The 20,073-nt window shown below is 41.2% G+C and overlaps 1 protein-coding gene, 2 long non-coding RNA genes and 1 pseudogene across 6 annotated transcripts in view; 3 read left to right on the plus strand and 1 right to left on the minus strand.

Moving 5' to 3' along the window:
* The window catches only part of enpp2 (ectonucleotide pyrophosphatase/phosphodiesterase 2), a 73,643-nt gene that overhangs the window by 1,466 nt on the left and 52,104 nt on the right, over window positions 1–20,073 (plus strand). For 2 of the 3 annotated variants that reach the window (XM_085176695.1, XM_085176696.1), the window contains exon 3: window positions 16,586–16,741. The exons of the other annotated variant lie outside the window; for it this stretch is intronic. In XM_085176695.1, the coding sequence (XP_085032821.1) occupies window positions 16,586–16,741 (156 nt within the window). The remainder of the gene's footprint in view (window positions 1–16,585; window positions 16,742–20,073) is intronic. 3 annotated transcript variants of the gene reach the window in all.
* On the plus strand, window positions 5–8,052 carry LOC146507568 (uncharacterized). Its single transcript, XR_014876773.1, has 2 exons — window positions 5–2,229; window positions 2,299–8,052. It is a non-coding gene; the product is annotated as an uncharacterized LOC146507568 (long non-coding RNA).
* Window positions 6,277–12,956, minus strand: LOC146507569 (uncharacterized; annotated as a pseudogene). The gene is made up of 20 exons (XR_014876756.1): window positions 12,688–12,956; window positions 12,186–12,375; window positions 11,922–11,993; window positions 11,621–11,854; window positions 11,458–11,543; window positions 11,267–11,383; window positions 10,977–11,132; window positions 10,560–10,836; window positions 10,078–10,205; window positions 9,785–9,904; window positions 9,649–9,696; window positions 9,486–9,566; window positions 9,347–9,427; window positions 9,159–9,247; window positions 7,620–7,680; window positions 7,454–7,504; window positions 7,281–7,379; window positions 6,952–7,072; window positions 6,782–6,811; window positions 6,277–6,555 (listed from the first exon to the last, which is right to left on the minus strand). The product of XR_014876756.1 is annotated as an uncharacterized LOC146507569 (transcript).
* Window positions 8,209–12,182, plus strand: LOC146507570 (uncharacterized). The gene is made up of 2 exons (XR_014876777.1): window positions 8,209–9,043; window positions 9,077–12,182. It is a non-coding gene; the product is annotated as an uncharacterized LOC146507570 (long non-coding RNA).

A 20,073-nucleotide genomic window follows, 5' to 3' on the forward strand; every position in this document is an offset into this window, starting at 1 on the left:
CTGCTGTAACTAACACCGACCTCTGATGTCTGTGTGGTCTTATAAAAATAATAACTCATGCATGTAGATATGAGTTTTGTGGTGTTTTATGATACTTATGGTTGGTGGTATCAAAATGAAGTCATTTTGACAAACACAGAAAATTAGATTTTCATGTTTAATGGGGACCTATTCTGATACAGGTTTATTATTGTAGTTCAAATTAATCTAGATTTATCTTCCTCAATTTACTCTCTTATGAAACAAGCTGCTTTAGCAAGAGTTGCCCCTCCCTTTAAGCCCACTTTGTTCTGGTTGGCCACTCCACGCACACAGAAGGTTTAAACATAAGGCTGTGTAAAAAGATGGATGTAGCTACTGTTGACATGTCTGTGAAGTCTCGTCATGAAGCATTTTCACTGTTACTGTCTTGGTATAAAAAAAATCAGATGTGATGAGAAGGATGTGACTCCTCGTTGGTCGGTGAGCTCGTCAGTTTTAAAGCAGCGTGATCCAGATTTATGAAACAGACTTTATTCGTCATTCAGTGCAAACTGAAACCAGTGACTGAGACCATAAACTCAGCAGTAAAGTGTTTACAGAGGTCAACTAAGAAAGCTGTCGTCCCACAAACTTCCAGCCTTTTTGCTATCATGGCTATCGCCATCTGGTGGCCTTCAGATAGAATGCAGGGTCAAGTCATTGATGTCCATTTTTAACTTTTTTGAAACGCACTCCGTACGTCTACTAATTTTTTGAAACAGAAGTCAAGTTGCAACAGCTGAGCTTTCATAACTGTGCACTTCAAACATGATCACTGCTAACTTTAGCAGAAAAGACATGGCAGCTGCCAAAACTCGACTAATGGGAGAACTTTATGTGTGGTAGTACTTCATTACACATCGCATCATAACATTTTCTGCCACAATAATAAACAGAAAGTCAAAGACCAAATAGATCAGCAAAGTTTTTATTTCTTTATCAAGTAAAAATGCCAAATGCGTAATTTCTTCTTCATTGCTGTAGTTGCTGCTTATTGAAGTGATTTTCTTTAAGATTGCTGAAGGTGTTTTGATAAAATGGGCAATTTCAAGGCAGGTTGTGACATTTTTCTCACAGTTTGTCTTTTACAAGAAAGATTTCTTAATAGAAAAATCAGTTTTCTGGTGTTCGGCAACTGAGAAGAACTGCAGTGTGTTACTTTGGAGCGTCAGGCTCATGTGAAACAACCCAGTTTTACTCAAGTCCAGCAGCACAAACACGAGAAACAGCATTAGACGCTTTCATTTAGCTGCCAGAGTGGCTCAGCACGGGCAATGTGAAGTGTGTTTTGGATATGCTTGAATATGTCTTGGCCACGTGTAGGGAGGACATACCTAACTTTATGCTCCACGTCCAAGACACAAGGTTGTTTTTTTCTGTTTTGTTGAAACACTGTAAATCTGTGAGAGTCTCAGGTGCAATGAGTCGCCCAGCCATCGACAGGAGTGACATCTGTGTCTGTGTCTGCTGGTGCATATGAAATGGACGGACTGAGCGTGTGTTGGTGGTTGTTACAACGATCAGTGTGACCCTGTGAGGTGGTGAGGGAGGGAGTGTGTTTGTGCTGCTCTGCATTAAGTCAACATTAAAAGAGCTTCAGAGCTCATTTTCAGTCCCAGATTCTCGAACACAGACTTCTGCTGCACTGCGCCGTAGACTGTCGCAGTCTGCGACGGCTGCAGCCGTTTCTGGGATTTCTGTGTGTGTATGGGCTGCATGTTGTGAAGAAATTAAAAATTGAATTTGTTCACTCTGTTCATGTGGATCTGGAAGGAACCGTGGCTCGTTTTGTGATCTCTATTTGCCTTTCCATTCTTCTAATTAACAGTTTTTCCATCACACTTCAGAATCTCTCATTCTGAATTAGAGCAGGGCGATATGGTCAAAAATATTTATCACAATATATATTTGAAAATTTGCGATAACAATATAACTGACGATATAATTGACACGAGACAAAACACAACTCTATCATCATCATCCATTTCTTTTCACTTACACAAGCAGCTGTTTTTTTATGTGCATTAAAGCTATATAAAAATTTAACAGTGCAAATGCAAATTCCCGTTTGACAGTTTAATCAAAAGGCATTTCCAGTAGAAATGGGCTGACATATCCTGAGCATAACCAGGTATAATATCCACTGAAGTTAAAAAGAGGTGCTTTGCAACATTAAACTGCAGTGTGCCAAATAAAAAAGTCAAATACGTATTTTTCGGACCATAATGAAATTTCCCACTCGTGGGACTAATAAAGGTATCTTATCTTATCTATAAGGTGCACGGGATTATAAGGCACATTAAGGGAAACAAAGCAGTCAGATAAATAAAACTTTATTCAACTCACACTTCTTGCTTCCTCCACTTCTGTACCATTGATTCATTAATGCTGTATTCTATCACAGCTGCTCTATTCCCATGTTGTTGCAGTATATGAATGACTAACCTCGTATTGTGGATGGATTATCTCAGTTGTTCTCCTGACTGAAGCTTGGTCTGTTTACAGCATCCTGCCATGCGATTGCATTTGTCTCTAACCATCAGGAACCTTCACATTAACTTTTATTGAGTGGAAAAGTGTTAGCGTTCATCCTGCAGCTTCACTGTTTATGCTATGCTAACATAGCTGTGTCGCTAGTGATCACGTAACACATCATTATAAACCAGCTAGCCCAACTTTAGTAACCCTACAAACGTCACTGCTGTTTAGTTTCCTGTAGTGATGTGTCGGTAGCGAACAAAATGGCTCTTAGAGCTGGATCTCTGACGTGATCACTTATCGCAAGCCGTGGGTTGTTTTTTTGTTTTTTTCTCTCACCCTCTCTCTCGCACTTTTTTCCCGCTTCACTCCGCGTGCGAGCCTTGTGCTTTGCACTGGGCAGAGGGGGGGAGGGGCGGTAGTTACACTCACAGTAGCACAGAGAGAGAAAGAGAGCCAGGGACAACAACGTATAGTAATCATCCACAACTATTTTCAGTTGCAGATGATAAAGAATTCAGAAAGTTTATTCATGCAGGTCCATATGACAGAGAATGTGCATCTTCTTTTTGTTTTCATATTTTAATTTATATTTAATTGTGTTGTGGTTTGCAGTGTTTTGTGTTGTTTCACTTTAAATTTGTTTAAAACGAAAAAGCTGAAAATTTAAATAGTTAAAAGTTGAAATGTGAATAGCTGGTTTTTGTATTATATGATTTATTTATTACATTTTATGTGGAGTGAATAAATAAAAGTATATTTACGGTGGCCCATACAGACAAAACACGTACAAACTCCAAAACACGTTAAACTCTGAAGCACGTACAAACTCCAAAACACGTACAAAACACAACAGAAGTGCTCCAGAATGCTCGGGCACAGTGTTGAGCTTTTGTTACCTAGTGGCTGCACAAGCCAGCAAGTACCAACGACCGGATTTGGTGTGTGGTAGTAACAGGTAAATGAACTTTTTTTTAAAATTATTTGAATGTATATGAGTGCTTATGTATAAATACACAAACAATATACACATGCTTTCAATTGTGTAATTTAAGTGATCTAGGTAGCTCTGTTTTGGAAGTTCAGTTAAGTCTAGGAATGTGTTTTGGAGTTTGTACGTGTACGTGCTTTTTGGAGTTTGTACGTGCTTTGTCTCTAGGGGCCACCGCATATATTTATATATACATATATAAATAAAACCACTTTTTTTACATTAGTAATTCCTTATGTGCATAATTTTATATTATTGTTAATAATAAATTAATTAAAGCAACAAAACAACCTGAAGAGCCGGTTCGGAGCCGAAAGAGCCGGCTCTTTTTAGTGAGCCAAAACAAAAGAGCCGGTTCTCTAAAAAGAGTCACTAGTTTTCTGTCTTCATTTATTTTGGAAGTGATAGCAGAGCTGTACGTTTGAATTTTTTCAGAAATCTCTCAGTCAGAACATGGTATATCATGCTTAGATAACTAGCGAAACTAGCGAGCTAACTTCCGCTAACTTCCTGCTAGCTTCTAACTGTGTTAAGTGTAATAAATTCTGTTTTCATGGATGCCTAGATGTTAAACTTAATTGTTACACCTGGTAAAGCAGCAATGCTGATCGTTTTATTAAAGATGAAAGAATTTAGACAGTTTTTAACTGTCAGTGATGCTGCAGTGTTCATTTGACTTTGGGATCTGAATCGGACGGGGTTTAGGACCCAGATTACTCCCAGATTTACGAGCACCTTAGTCCGACAAATACGGCAATAACGACGTTCGCTTGCACGTTCTACAAAGAAATGTGCTTTGTTGTGTATCTGACGGACAAACACCAAACCAGTTCCACATCACTGAAGTGGCACCATTTTTACAAACTAATTCTGGTTCATCCGTTTCACTCAACGATCCGCTTGTCACTACCCGATCCGTACCGGAAACCCGATCGGTACCCCGCATGCGTGAAAGGTGTCTACTTCTGGTCGAAACGTTTTACGATAGTTATGGGTCAGAGTATCTGTTAAGATGTTAAGAATAATAAGTATCTCTTAAAATGTTTCCAATAATGAAACATTTCCATATAATGTAGACAAAAACGAAAAATAAAAGGATAGTTACGGATCAGGACTCCCCGATCCTTACTGCGCATGTACAAAGTCGGACCATACAAATCGGGTCTACCTGATCCGTACAGCGCATGTGCAGGGGTTTTCTTCTTCTTCTGTTCGTTTAATGGCAGTTTACGCCCCAGTGCACGAGGATACTGTACGCTGGGGATACTGGATACTGCTGACCGAGCGAATGAACCCTATTGTAAACTGAATTGGCGTCATTACAAACGTGTGTTAAATTTGATTTAGTGATAGTCGAGTGTGTTTATGCTCGTCTGTGTGGAGAGGATTGTTGGAATAGTGATGATGATGTCCGCTATCACTGTCAATTGTCAGTAAACACTTAATCTGGCTGCTGAATCTTCACATGACATATTACAAAGTCTGTATTATTAACTCTGTAATTAGGCGCCATTCTTCTTATTTTACGGCGCAGTTGTTCAATCGGGGGACGCTCTCTGTTGAGGAGAAAAGCATGAATTTGTTTGTATACGGATTATCCATTGTTTAAATGTCCCGGTAGTCGAAAAGGAGGCAGAGCTGTTGAGAAATGCTAGGAGCTAACTGGGCGCTAACCGTATCATTCAAATATATTGAATGTCGCAATGTTGGCAAAGAGAGGAAGTGACATAAGATTTGCGCATGCGGGGTACCAATCGGGTTTCCGGTACGGATCGGGTAGTGACACGTACAAATCGGGTCTACCCGATCCGTACCATGCATGTGCAGAGGTTTTCTTCTTCTTCTGTTTCGTTTAATGGCAGTTTACTCCCAGTTTACTTCCAGTTTACGAGGATACTGCCCCCTGCTGACCGAGCGAATGATCCATATTGTCTGTGAAGGTTCTCAGTCATCCAGGTCATCGTAGTCAAAGGAGCTTGCAAAGAAAAGCGTCTGGACTTCTTTAGGTTGCTTGAAGACGTTTCACCTCTCATCCGAAGAAGCTTCTTCGGATGAGAGGTGAAACGTCTGTAGGTTTACTGTAACAATACTGAACACAAACAACAGATTTCAAGAACATGAACAACAGATACAGGTAGAGAGGATGTGTTACAACCCAGATATATTTCATAAATGTAAATTATGGAACTAAATTAAACAACATTAAACAAAACACAGCTCAATATGACTTCTCGGCTGGTACGCAGTAACAAAGAACTCTGCCGAGGCCAGGCCACAGAGGGCAAAAGAAATTAAACAAACAATAAAAAGAAATCTGTCATAACCAAAAGCACAAGAATTAGCAAAAACTGTCACAAATGAAAACAGGTATCAGAACACGAACTAACATGTGGGGGAACCACAAATGGGGAACCCTGTCACTAAAACCTGTGTGTGCATGTGAACAGTGCAGCCACATTAGTTGTTCAGTTGCATGCAAATGTGGCTGCAGTAGCCTGGGCGCATCGCCTCCGAATAAAATGCCCGTAGTTGTCCTCTTTTATGTATGCCAACATATCCTGTAATACAAAAAAACAAAAATCAAACAGAGACAATAAAGGGCTCCAAGGTATGGTTTTCATCATGTCATGCACCAGTGAGATGTTCATTGTTTGTAATGACAGCAATATAAGATTATACAGTGTTGTATACCTCGGGCAGTGTTTGTACTGATCTCCACATTGAAGGCAGATCTCAATTGTGAACATGTTAAAGTACTGTTCTCTGTACTTGTCCGAGAAGCTGCTCTATGTGCAGACACCTGTGTAAAGCACAAGCAAAAAACACAAACATTTACATTCTGCCAGTGAAAAACATGTGACAACAGCAAAAAGAAATGTACATATAATTTCATAATTTACTGAAGCGCCCTTACTGTGAAGCCCCCTGAAGTGTGCCTGTCTTCTGAAATATTCAGTAGACACAAGGTCTCTGAACATGGAGCACACCAGAGCCAGTGTGAAGGCTGTTTCGCCTTCGTGTAGATCAACCTCTTCCAATATGTCGATGAGGACACATGTTGGTAACTGTATAACATGGGTCAGGCAACAATAATGAAAATACAAAATTTGTCCACCAAGTTTCAGAAATATGAGGACTGAAAATACATTACATTCAGTACTGTTTTCATAACTATTACTTTATTCCACTACTGAATAATGCCTCTTTCTGCCCTGATGGTGATGCCTGTGACTATAATTACTAATTCAGTTACATCAACAATTTAAATAAAAGGGAAAGTAAAGAGATTACCTCCAGTATAGGGCACCTGTCAGCCTCAGCCTTTAATGGAAAACATGATTATCACATTACATGGAAATGAAGATTACCACCATTTATGTAAACCTGCATTGTGATGAATAGTCTCAACAGTTCTGTGGTTATATTCTACAAATGGTTATCTCATTGTTGTCCTCTCTCACCTGTCTGATTAGACTTGGTGAAGGCTAGGAGGAGGTCGCCTTTGGTACCCTAAAGACAGGCTGGAGAGTTCCCAGGAGAAGGGATGCTTCTTCTGTCCAGAAGGCGAATCTCTGTCCAAGCCTTTAGAAAGCAAGGCCAGTCAGAATGGACTCTAGTTGTGTACTGCTGCTCTCTTCTGTGTGTTCAGTCACAGGGTTTATAAGTGACTACATTAAGACACTTTCACAAACATTTGCTTGACCTGATGTGTTGCCTGAGCCAAAACTGCAATTAATACTAACTTTGAAAACTGTGATTATGATGGTGCCAGTTTGTCTATAAGCCATACCCCTGAATGCAGAATCTCTCCATCAGCTGAATACACCACCACAGAATTGCTGGCATGTCCTCTGTGAACGATAGTGGAGGTGCTGATGCAGAGAGCATACTGTAAAGTAAAAGAAACTTTTAACATGTTTAAATGTTATATTGAAGTAATGGCAGGAAAATAAAAATTCTCACCATCAGCATAAAGATGCCGCAGCAATTTCCATTGAACTGCTGGGGAAAGAACTGTAAAAAGAAAAATGTGTCCTTAAATGAAGAGAGCTGACATGCACCTGCTAGTTTTTTTTATTGAATTATTTTGTACCTGATGAGCTTTCAAACTTTCACATTAAAAACATACCTCAAGGTCTCTTCCTGTTTTCTCCATCCAGGATCCAGAGTCAATAAAGGCTGCTACTCTCCTGGCATTGTAGAGAATACACATAACACACAAATCAAATGTTTGCTATTAAAAAATAAATTCATGAAGTGGGGATGCAACAATACGTTTTTCAAACCGTCTGATCCTTGGATCTGAGTTTTTGCCGATACCAAGTACCAATGCTGATACTTCTACCCAGTGTTGGTCAAGTTACTTGAAAAAAGTAATCAGTAACTAATTACTGATTACTTCCCCCAAAAAGTAATCCCGTTACTTTACTGATTACTTATTTTCAAAAGTAATTAATTACTTAGTTACTTAGTTACTTTTTAAAAACACGATTTACAACCTGAATAGGTGATAAAGCGATAGATCTTTCAGCCCAATTCTACTTTTTCTGCATAATCCATCATACAAAATGTAATCAAATGGAAAATTCTCTTTTTAAAACTTGTTTTATTAGTTTTAATCTTTTAACTTTATGCATGAAGCAAAAATTAAATTATATGCAACATTCTCTGACTGGAAGAAATTAGTTTAACATTTAAACCTATTTTCTGCACATTCTTTCAAATAGATGCAAGTAAAACACAGCAGAAAATAAATAAAGTCAAAGACTAGCGGTCCTGTTGCTCTATTTTCACCTGTAAAGCAGGAGTGGGGTAGGCGGAGGGTTACCCTGGTGCAGGTGTGCAGCGGTCAGTGGAAGAATCCGCGAGTTTCTCTGTGAGTTTCCCATTACGTCGTAGCTACTCGGTGCTTGCTCGGAAGTTTAGGGATTTTTTCGCTGTAAAAAGAAGTTTTCTTCCCACGCACAACGGACACTAATGTTTTTGTCACTTTTTATGGAATCAAACTCAAAGTAAGGTCAGTACTTCCACGCTTTAAACGCTGCACGCTCATACTCTCTCTGCACTCGATATATGATCCATTGTTGATCTGCACACAGCTGTTGTCACGAACGTCGCACTCGCTTACGTCACTGTCATGAGACATTCTCGCAAAAAAATCACGGTTTTAGTAACGCAGTAACGCAGCGTTCCTACGGGAAAGTAACGGTAATCTAATTACCGTTTTTGCAACAGTCATCCCTTACTTTACTCGTTACTTGAAAAAAGCAGTAACGCGTGACTTGTAACGCGTTACTGCCCATCTCAGCTTCTACCACACAGAAAATGTAATGAATCGGAAGGCAGGTTTTTTTTGTGTGTTTGTTACAAATAATAACGGTGAATAAGATTTTTTTTAAAAACATTTTCTGTGAAACTTTTACCGATTTTTACATATCAAGTATCTGTTCATGGTATTGGTTAACAAAAGATATGGATACGATTTCATTAGAACAGTATCAGCCCGGATACCAGTATCGGTGCATCCCTATCATGAAGTAGCCTAAGAACGAGGTTCTCTCCTGAATCTTTAAGCCTGAGAACGAGGCTGCTTTTAGACAACCTAGCCAAAGAACACGCTTGACCATTGAACAAGGCCAGAACGATTTTTCATTTCTTTAGTGTCAACCTAAATATGGCTCGGTAGAGATCATCTCCAAAGCCATCAGGGCGAAGTGAGTCCAGAAAGAGGATCTGTCTCTCAGCTACCAATATAGCCTGAAATAGACATGTTAGCATCATCCATGAGAAGACGACATGTCAGCCTCCATTATTTTCTATCAGATGAAAAAACAGTGCGAGAAAGAGAAAGGGCACAAACAGCAGATAATGGTCAGCTTCACCTGCCTGCCTGCTCCAAGCTGGAAAAAGCAGGATGTCCTTGGACCTAAAGTTTTCCTACAGGTACAAATTAGTAAAAATGCACACACAGGAGAAAAATCAACAACAAACATACCGGCAAGCAACGCAGCAGGTTGACTTGTGGATCCTTCCAGGTGGCCCCGACGTAGAGGTCAGCAATGTGAACATCTTTTCCCTCACACAAAACCCCAAAATCAATACACAACAACCATTCATGGCTTTAACCAAAGAAAAAATGTACCAGTACAACAGATTACATGTCTTTGTGCAGCTTCGCCCACAATCTTCAGACAAGCATTCCCAATCTGAAAGAAACAGCAAAAAGCAACAGAATACGGTTTCAGTCACTATTTTCTTTGTGGTGCATTAGCTAAAGTAACAAGATATACTTACAGTAGATTCCATGGATCGTTCCAAACCCAGGCTCCAAAAGTCTTCCCGAGTCAGGCAGATATCGTCTTCCTTCACTAGGAGTTCTCCTGGAGGTCGGTTTTGGTCCAAAACGTATTCGAGCTAAATGAAAACAGCACATCATGTGAATTTGCTTCAAAATATTATAGAAAATAATAAAGAAACAGATTAAAGGGGAACTACAAAATAAGGCTGGGATGATTTCATGCTTCAGCAATTCTAAAACCGTCAACGACTTTGACATTAAGGTTTAACGTGACTGCACAGAAATGCGCCTCACCAGACTGAAGAGGGTCCAAGTCTTTCTGCCACTTTGCTCCTGGACCGACATACTGATGATCAATCTGCCATTCAGGAGTCCCATATGAGTGGTCCAGGAGAAACTTCCTCTCAGTTGGTGGATCTGATGATATGCAAATATGTGGCATGACATTTGACGATTGTGGCTCAAAGAGTTGGGTGTTTGTCTTGTAATCGGAAGGTTGCCGGTTCGAGCCCTGAGTCGGACAGTCTCGGTTGTTGTGTCCTTGGGCAAGACACTTCACCTACTGGTGATGGCCAGAGGGGTCGATGGCGCGATATGGCAGCCTCGCTTCTGTCAGTCTGCCCCAGGGCAGCTGTGGCTACAACTGTAGCTGCCTCCACCAGTGTGTGAATGTGAGAGTGAATGAATAGTGGCATTGTAAAGCGCTTTGAGGTTCTCGAAAAGAGCTATATAAACGCAATCCATTATTATTATTGCATGTCATACTCTTACTTTTTGATCTGTGGTAGTTCCTCAGCCTGGACACGTTTACCTTCTGGCAAGTTGCTCCCTTCACAATAGTGGCCACCCCCTTTGGCGTGATGCTGGCCACAGTGTACGGTCCTTGGTGTTGGCTCAATAATGCATCTCCAGTGCGTTGTCTCTTTGGATCACCTGACAAAAGAACATCATCACCTGCTTGAACAACACGCTGTCTTACCCGCTTCCTTTTCCGTGTTCCAAAGGTCTTCTTCTGGGTGTCCTGTGCCCTCTCAATGTTGCGAAGAACCTACAAAAAAATGACACAAAAATCCGAGTGAGAAAGTGTTGAATACACAATAAAAATGAGAATGTTATCAACCACATTTTCCCTTTTTCCCTAAACAAATCTCCTTTCCCTGTCAGCCAGCCCCCTTCAAATGTACAGACCATTTCATTCAGAACTGTCATCTCCTCAACTCTTGTGTCGATGTCCTCTTCAAGGTTTGCAACCTCAAAGTCATCGTCCATGGGACAGGCGTTCATCACAGCAGGAAGACGTGGATGTCGGTGGAAGAGCAGGAAATAGGGACTGATCGCACAAATCTCTCCATTATTTCACTTTCTCTTGCACTTGTCGATTGCCTTTTTTTAAAATGTAAGTTTAAAAACACATTCTTAAAACGATGCAACACTGTAAAGTATCTTAAAAGGAATACAAAATGTCAAAACAGGAATACCTGCTTTGCAGTGTTGATGCCATACACCCCAGCAGCAAGGTGTACGTCCCAGTCATCATGGTTCTGGTTGACGTACTTTCTGAGAGCACGCTTAATGTTCTGGTTGGTCCTCTCATCCTTTGAGTAGAATAGATAAATAAGCATGACTGATTTCACATGAGTGACTCAAGGTTAGCCATCCAAATGCTTACCTGCCCGTTGGTCTGGGGGTGGTACGCTGGTACGCACTGGAGACAGCATGTTTAATATTCAGCATGCTGAAAACGCTGTTGTTGAGCTGCAGTGACATGAGCAAACTTGGCCTAAATGCATCATATAATATCAAGGCATGAATAACACTTTCACAAGTTTTACCTGGTTCACAAACTCCTTTCCTTGGTCAGTGATGATTTTCCTGACCATGCCAAACGTGTATAACTTCGAGGTCATGATTGCAGAGACCTCAGCTGCAGTCTTGGACTTAAGAGGTTCTGCAATCACCCACTTAGTAAACAGATCGGTCATTGTCAGGACATATCGGTTCCCTAGACGTGTTTCCGGGAGTGGTCCAGTTAAATCCATGCCCAGCACCTCCCAAGGTTCTTTTACCTTTATTTCACAGAACTTATCAAATTAAAATTTAAAGCTACCCTGCAGCACACAAGCTTATTAGCACTTTGATGGGATGTAATGCTGGTGCCACAGTCTTGATTGGGTCATTCATCTGGCAGCGATGACAGCATCTGACCTGAAAGATGTATCCCAAACAATATTTCTAGGATACCGAAAAACCAGTTGATGTAATTTGATAACAATAAAAAAAAACCCAAAAAACAGACACACACACACACACACACACACACACAGAAACTAATGTTGAAATGTAAGTGTGCAAGTAAAGACAAGGTTCTTTATCTTGTTAACTGAAATAAGGCCATACCCATTCACTGATGTCCTGGTTCAATGTTGGCCAGTAATAGCCAGCAACAACCCTTTTCGGGTACCTCTGACACCATTGTGGTTCCCGGTACCAGGGTTATTGTGGCTTTCCATGTCATTCTTCTCCTCCTCTGACATGACTACCAGGCGCATGCGCTGCATACTGGGGCCAGTGTAGAAGAGTCAGTTGACTGGTACAAGATGAAAATGTAAAAAGCTGAAAGAGTTGCTGACTAAAGTAAAATAAAATGTCTGACAGATATTAATAAAGTTTGGGATAATGTATCTGCACCAGTATGGTACATTTACCTTCAATTGAAATTATTTTTTAAAACTATATATAGGGTATATATGACAGAGTTGTATTTTTTTGTTATATATCTATATATCTATATCTATATAGATAGATATATAGAGAGAGAAAAGGGTTTTAAAAAATAAAAGTAAAAAAATTAATAAATAAATTAAATAAATAAAAGATCAACATTAATTTTCGTAGTTACCCTTCAGTTTGTAATTAGGCGCCATTCTTTGTATTTTACGGCGCAGTTCTTCAGTCAGGGGAAGCGCTCCATTGAGGAGAAAAGCATGAATTTGCTTGTACACATCCATTGTTTAAATGTCCCGGCAGTCGTAAAGGAGGCAGAGCTGTCGACAAATGCTAGAAGCTAACTAGGCGCTAACCGCATCATTCACATATACTAAATGTCGCAATGTTGGCAAAGAGAGGAAGTGACGCAAGATTTGCGCATGCGGGGTACCGATCAGGTTTCCGGTACAGATCGGGTAGCGACACCGCTTTCTCCCTTCTCATTCTCCGTTGCCGCCATGCTTTTTCGGCCATGTGCATATGAAAACAAAGGCACTGCGCATGCGCGTTTCACCCATATTCTATCGCGATATTTCATTTTCTTATCGTTGCCTAACATTGTACCAGTGTTAGCGTGAACGGTATGATATGGCCTAGCCCTATTCTGAATACATGATTGTTCAGTATAAACTGGGGGTTGGCCACAAATATGTCACCATATTTTTAATGAAATTTGTGGTAATAATATTTATGACGCTGTAGAAAAAACAACAATATTTTATCTGTGATTAGCAGGCAGCAGCATTACACAGTGTAGAGCAGCGGTCTCCAACCTTTTTTGCGCCACGGACCGGTTTATGCCCGACAATATTTTCACGGACCGGCCTTTAAGGTGTCGCGGATAAATACAACAAAATAAAACTAGTACTGGTACCGAAAAAAAGAAGATTTATTCATAACACACGTGAGAAGACCCAGGAAAACCGAGTAAACGATAAAAACGATAACAAAATAACGCTGAAAACCGATAAAAACCCTGAAAACCATACATTTCACACCTGAGCCTCAACTCTAGCGGCCCGGTACCAAACGACTCACGGACTGGTACCGGTCCGAGGCCCGGTGGTTGGAGACCACTGGTGTAGATCACACATAAAGTACCCCGAGTAAAAAAAGTGAAAGTATAGCAGAGCTGCTTGACACTTGAATTGTGGCTCCTTTGAGTTGTTTGACACTTGAAGAAAAATGACTAAAGTAACCTTGTAACTCCTAAGCCTGAGGAGTGGTCGTGACAACGTTACCATGTGACAACAGTGTGCAGACACCTTAGGACGTAAGGAGTCTGCACACTGTTGTCACATGGTGAAATGAAATTTTCTACCTGACATGTTGTAACTTGGGTCTAGCCCTCCTTCACCACCATGTAAAGGCAATTTACAGCAATTTCCTGTCTTCCTGACCCATGAACACCTCTACCAAGTGTTCCAGCAATGCTCAGTGTTTACTTTTGAGTGGCACATCACCAGCTGCTAGCAGCTCCTCCTCATATGCTCATACAGTGGATTAATACTTCTGTGCTAAATCCATAGAGCAGTGTTTCCAAACCTTCTGGAGTATGTTGGACCATACTTCACATTAGAAAAAACACATGCCACACCACCAAACAAAAATATCATATCATTTTTCCCTGCGCACCAGGCGTAGTATAATTGGCTCGGTTTGTCCCCAGTATACCTGCTTTGCTTTCTTTTGACCACTACTCATGCTCGGGTCTTCATGGGGGCGGAGTTTTCTCCATGACCAGGTCAGACTGACTACTTTTTATTTTCAAACACTTATCTGTTGCTATTATGCGCTGCATCGTCTCACAGCGTGACTATTATGTCATTTCTTCTTCATCTTCTTCTGTTTTATTGGCAGTTGGCAACACATTGAATTAGAGCAGGTAGTTGTACTGCCCTCTAGTGGAAGAGAATGTAATTGTTCTGCACGTTACTCACGCCGATCGCTTAGAGTACTAATCAGATGGAACCAGATGATCTTCCACCTGATCATTTCTGGCACAGTGGTTGGGAAACACTGTCATACAGAAAATAAGCAGTGCCTCAAACGTGCATTTCATCTGGAGCCCACCAGATGGCGATAGTTGTGGTTGCTAAAAGATTACTGGCCCTATACAAGTCTATGAGAAAACAGCTTTCTGATTGGACCTCTGCGATCGCTTTCTTCATGAGTTCATGGACTCGTTCGCTCGTTTTGGGTTATACTGAATAAAAAATAAAGCTTTTTTGTAAATCTTGTTCATAGAATGTCTCAAAAAGGACGATTATTCTTGATACGCGTATTGACTGACAAGTTGATAGCCAATGAGTAAGCAGTTTCACAGTCAGGACTAGCTCTTTCTGACATGTCAGTGTTCTTGGAACCAAGATGGAAAGCTGGTGGGAAGCTTCAAAACGAGCTAAAAAGCAGCAACATTCATCTTCCATATCTTCTAAACTTAAATCTACAGCTTTCTGGCCAGCCTTGTGGAACCTGACGAACCTACGCTGCTTATTTTGCTTTCTTTACTTTGTTTTCTTCTCAGACGCTGTCCCCCTGTTAAACAGTGAGGGTTGAGCTGTTTTTACAAATGGACTCCATGAAGCATGTGGAGAATCAGGTTGAATTATCCGGCGTTGACCTGACTCAGATACAGCACACTAGTGGAAAGACTTTTAGACAAGTGTGCTGTATGACCTCACCGGACAATTACCTGCTCTTGTTCCTACAATGATGCAACTGGACACCTCAGGGACTTTTTCCGAGGGAGCTGGCAGATTAAACACCCTTTAATGTCCAGTTAGACCGTGTCCTTCCTTCTCACGTTCAGTCCCATTGAGCAATGGTTAGTAAAGTTCAGGTCTGCAGTGCGGGCGTGAAAATGGACTGTGACAGTGGCAGTCTCTTGGGGAAACTTGAGCTGTGCATGCAGTTAATAGTCGAGTGCATGCACAGTCGACGGGTTTTATGGGCTCTGAGGAAGTCTTCTCATTTTCTCTTGACGTTAGTGTAAAGAGACGTGTGGAAATCGCACTCGCTGTGCTATGATAAACTAAAAGACTTCACCTTTGACCTATAGTCCACTGCCGCTGGTACAGAGTAGGCCTGAGTCTTATAGCAAAGAAGCTATTCAGGCTTTACTGCACTGACACACACACACTACACCGGCGTGCCAACTGGCTGGGGACCATAAATAATTGAAGTGCAACACCTCAGCTCCTTCGCCTAGAGTACATAAGCATAGTCACATGTAGTTACAAAAATACACATACGTATATATCCACGGGCTGAAAAGCTCGTGCTGGCATCCTGAGGCACTTTCTGCAAGGAAAACTGTTTTTTTGTAAGCGGCTGCACAAGGAGCATGTTGTTTAGCAATAGCTTCACTCTGTCTCACTCTCAGATCTCAGGATGTCTTCAGTTAGGTCAGAGGAGCCAAAATAGGCCATGTTCCTTTGGATATATGGAGGACAAAAGCATGATTGTGTCTTAGGCACTGAGAGTTCCCACAGTGAGACAACGTGAGCGTAGTTTGGGGTCCCGGGAGAAGAGTTAAAGCTCAGTAACTGTTGAGTTTGGCCCATGACACAAACTGAGCTTTTGTCACAGTTGTTATGAGTTATTATTTCCTTTCAAAGACATGTGAACAGTGCAGCTTTTCATTCAGTTTTTGGACAATGTCTCTGATTTATCGTCCCTCCAGCTAATGCTCTAAACCTCACATGTAAATAGATGTGGAGTTAATCAGCTGTGACGTTGGTGGGCACCACTGGGTGCTAAAGCTGAGCAGCTCAGGTGTTTCTCCAGGAAGCAGCCACAGGAGTGAAGAATAACCTGCACGTGGCAGAATGACTAGTGATCTGTTTCTGTAGCCGTCTCCAACGTCAAACGAACCACCGATCCTTCAGTCACATGCTTGTGGTCACTGCATCGAGATCGCTGCACAGCTCAGCAGTATTGGTGTGCACGTTTGTGTCGTTTTGAACCTTTCACCTCTTTTTTGGACATTTTTTAAAGACCCATTAGAACCTCTGTTTCTTCCTCCCCAGCTCGCTCTGCGTCTCACTACGTGGCGACCTCCGGCTCCTGCAGAAACAGGTGTTTCGAGCTGGTTGAGTTGGAGCCGCCAAACTGTCGCTGCGACAACCTGTGTAAAACCTACAATGGCTGCTGCTCAGACTTTGACCAGCTCTGCCTACGCACAGGTATGCTTATAAAACTTGACTTTAGACACCACTAACAATGTGTTGGTCCTGATTTGTGTTTTCTTGTAATAAAAAACTAACATGTGAGGTAATCATCACTGATACCTGAGAGTTGTTCCTCCAAGTCTTGGCAATGAAGGGCTAAAAAACATTTAAGTGTTCAGCTGAGAGATATTCGCCGGGCTGTCTTTCCCTTGAGCTTGCACCCTGCAGGTCAGGGTGGAGAGGCCAAGCCAAACAGTCACTTATTAAGCTGGAGGAAATCCTCAGAGACCTACTTTTAACATCCATCAGGTGGTCGAGAATTTTGTTCCAACATGTAACACGATGTCCTTGTTGTGTTTCGGAGACTCTGGCGTTTCTCTTAGTGTGTAGATAGGTCAGGCTGTGCTCGCTTTGCAGGCTGGATTGACCGGCGGGTAATGTCACTGACCTGCACTCGTCTGAACTCCTTTCAGTTTTGGCTCAAACCGAATTTTAGATTTTGATATTTTACCTAAACATATGAACATGAGACCATACACATTCATCATTTATGTGAAAATCAGTGTTGGTCAAGTTACTTGAAAAAAGTAATCAGTAACTAATTACTGATTACTTCCCCCAAAAAGTAATCCCGTTACTTTACTGATTACTTATTTTCAAAAGTAATTAATTACTTAGTTACTTAGTTACTTTTTAAAAACACGATTTACAACCTGAATAGGTGATAAAGTGATAGATCTTTCAGCCCAATTCTACTTTTTCTGCATAATCATCATACAAAATGTAATCAAATGGAAAAGTCTCTTTTTAAAACTTGTTTTGTTAGTTTTAATCTTTTAACTTTATGCATCAAGCAAACATTTAATTATCTGCAACATTCTCTGACTGGAAGAAATTAGTTTAACATTTAAACCTATTTTCTGCACATTCCAGCACATAAAATAAAATATTTTGTGTGTTTACACTCAGTCTTTCAAATAGATGCAAGTAAAACACAGCAGAAAATAAATAAAGTCAAAGACTAGCGGTCCTGTTGCTCTATTTTCACCTGTAAAGCAGGAGTGGGGTAGGCGGAGGTTTACCCTGGTGCAGGTGTGCAGCGGTCAGTGGAAGAATCCGCGAGTTTCTCTGTGAGTTTCCCATTACGTCGTAGCTACTCGGTGCTTGTTTGGAAGTTTAGGGGTTTTTTTCGCTGTAAAAAGAAGTTTTCTTCCCACGCACAACGGACACTAATGTTTTTGTCACTTTTTATGGAATCAAACTCAAAGTAAGGTCAGTACTTCCACGCTTTAAACGCTGCACGCTCATACTCTCTCTGCACTCGATATATGATCCATTGTTGATCTGCACACAGCTGTTGTCACGAACGTCGCACTCGCTTACATCACTGTCATGAGACATTCTCGCAAAGAAATCACGGTTTTAGTAACGCAGTAACGCAGCGTTCCTACGGGAAAGTAACGGTAATCTAATTACTGTTTTTGCAATAGTAATCCCTTACTTTACTCGTTACTTGAAATAAGTAATCGGATTACAGTAACGCGTTACTTCTCTGGTGACAATACAAAGACAAAAAGCAGTGACCATCCTGTGTAGCTGCCTGATGAGCAATATTGGGAATATTACTCGAAAAAAGTAATAGATTACCTGCTAGTTTTTAAATAATGTTTTACCGTGTATTACCTCACTCATTTAATTCCTAAAAGCAGTGTTATACTTCTCGTTACATTATATTTGCAGTTGTAACATAATATGACATTAAAGCTTGTGTATTCCTACATGTCAACAAAAACTTTTAACTTGTTGATCAGCACAAAGCTGATGGTTTCCATGGAACTGGGCGAAGTGATTGAAGATTCGGTACCTGAAGTTCATCCTGGTAAAGACAACAAACAAAAATAAACGAGCGCTGCTAAGTGCCAACCAGCCGAGCTTCACAGAGGAAGCCTTTATTTGGATAGTGTGTCTTTCCTGTAGCACTAACGGGACAGTAAAGTATTTAAATCGTTCTGTGTTTATACAGTCAAGAACTATAAATGAGTGATGAAAGCAAACATACAGGCTTTTATCACTTATTTAACTTTCTGTAATATAGCTAAAAGGATCACAATGTTCCCATTGTCAGCACTTATGAGATTTATGGTATTTAAACGTGAATTTTAAAACTCTCGGCGGTTAAATTTCTACAAAATTGCTTTGAAAATATTTTGAAAAGGGAGAAATTTGAAGTTAAAGTTCAACAAACAGCAAACTATAATTGCTCTTTATTACTTTTTTTTTTTAAGTAAGTGCTAACTAACATTCACACACACGAGTAACATGGGGTTAGTATCCTGTCCAACGATATTTGGCATACTGACTGGAGCAGACTGGGACTGAACCACCACACATCCAGTGTTTCCTCGGAGGGCGCTCTCTGCACCGGCGCTGTGATCGACCGTGGCTGCTGGGGCTCTGTGGGTCCTCTCAGCCTGGCTGGGGGGCTTCTTTGCCTCCCTCCTGCTGTGTGCCCGGCCGGGAGGCTGCGGTCTGTGACCGGCTCCCGGTGCAGACGGCTCCCTGTGATAGTGTTTCCTCACCTGGCTCATGTGTGCCAAATTTTACTCTTTAAGTGTGTGTGTGTGTGTGTGTGGGGGGGGGGGGGGGGGGGGGGGGGGATGTATCCATGATCGTTTATGTTAATGAGAGTGTGGGGAGTGAGTTGGAGGGCGGGGTGGGCTGCTTTTAACCATGTAAAGCACTTTGTGCTACATTTTTGTATGAAAAGTGCTTTTTAAATAAAGATTGATTGACTAATCATCTGGTTAGTAGGTGATATGGTCACCTCAGGCAGACAGCTGGTTCACACCCCTGTATCATTTAAACCTTTGGTTTGTGAGAAGCAGCCAGTCAGAGGACAACTGGCTTAAAGGGGCGGGTGCTAAAGCATCTTACAGTGGACGGTGCACCGAGACCCAGTGTGTGATAAAAAAGGACCAGTTTGAAATCTGAATCACACGAAACGATCTGTTTAAACCAGATCAAAATACACGACAGCCATCAGACACATACATGCTATACATGTCAGGTTCCAGCTGACGGCAGCAGCGACTCAAGTCTGCACAAAGATCTGATCAAGTCCATTTAGCTGATTTTCATCTCTGTGGAATTACACACTTCTTGCAAAGTTAGCCAGATCCTGATTATTTTGGCATCTTACTTTATTCCCAACAGTGAAGGTTTCTCTAACCTGCAGACATTTGTTGAACAGTAATGAGTTTGAATTGTTTTCATGTGGACGCCGCCTGCTATAATCAAGCTGCTGTGCTGTTGTCTGAGCTGGAAATGAGTCGTAGACTTAACGACAA

Source organism: Neolamprologus multifasciatus, chromosome 11 (genome assembly GCF_963576455.1).
Source record: "Neolamprologus multifasciatus chromosome 11, fNeoMul1.2, whole genome shotgun sequence".
Taxonomy (NCBI): Eukaryota; Metazoa; Chordata; class Actinopteri; order Cichliformes; family Cichlidae; genus Neolamprologus; species Neolamprologus multifasciatus.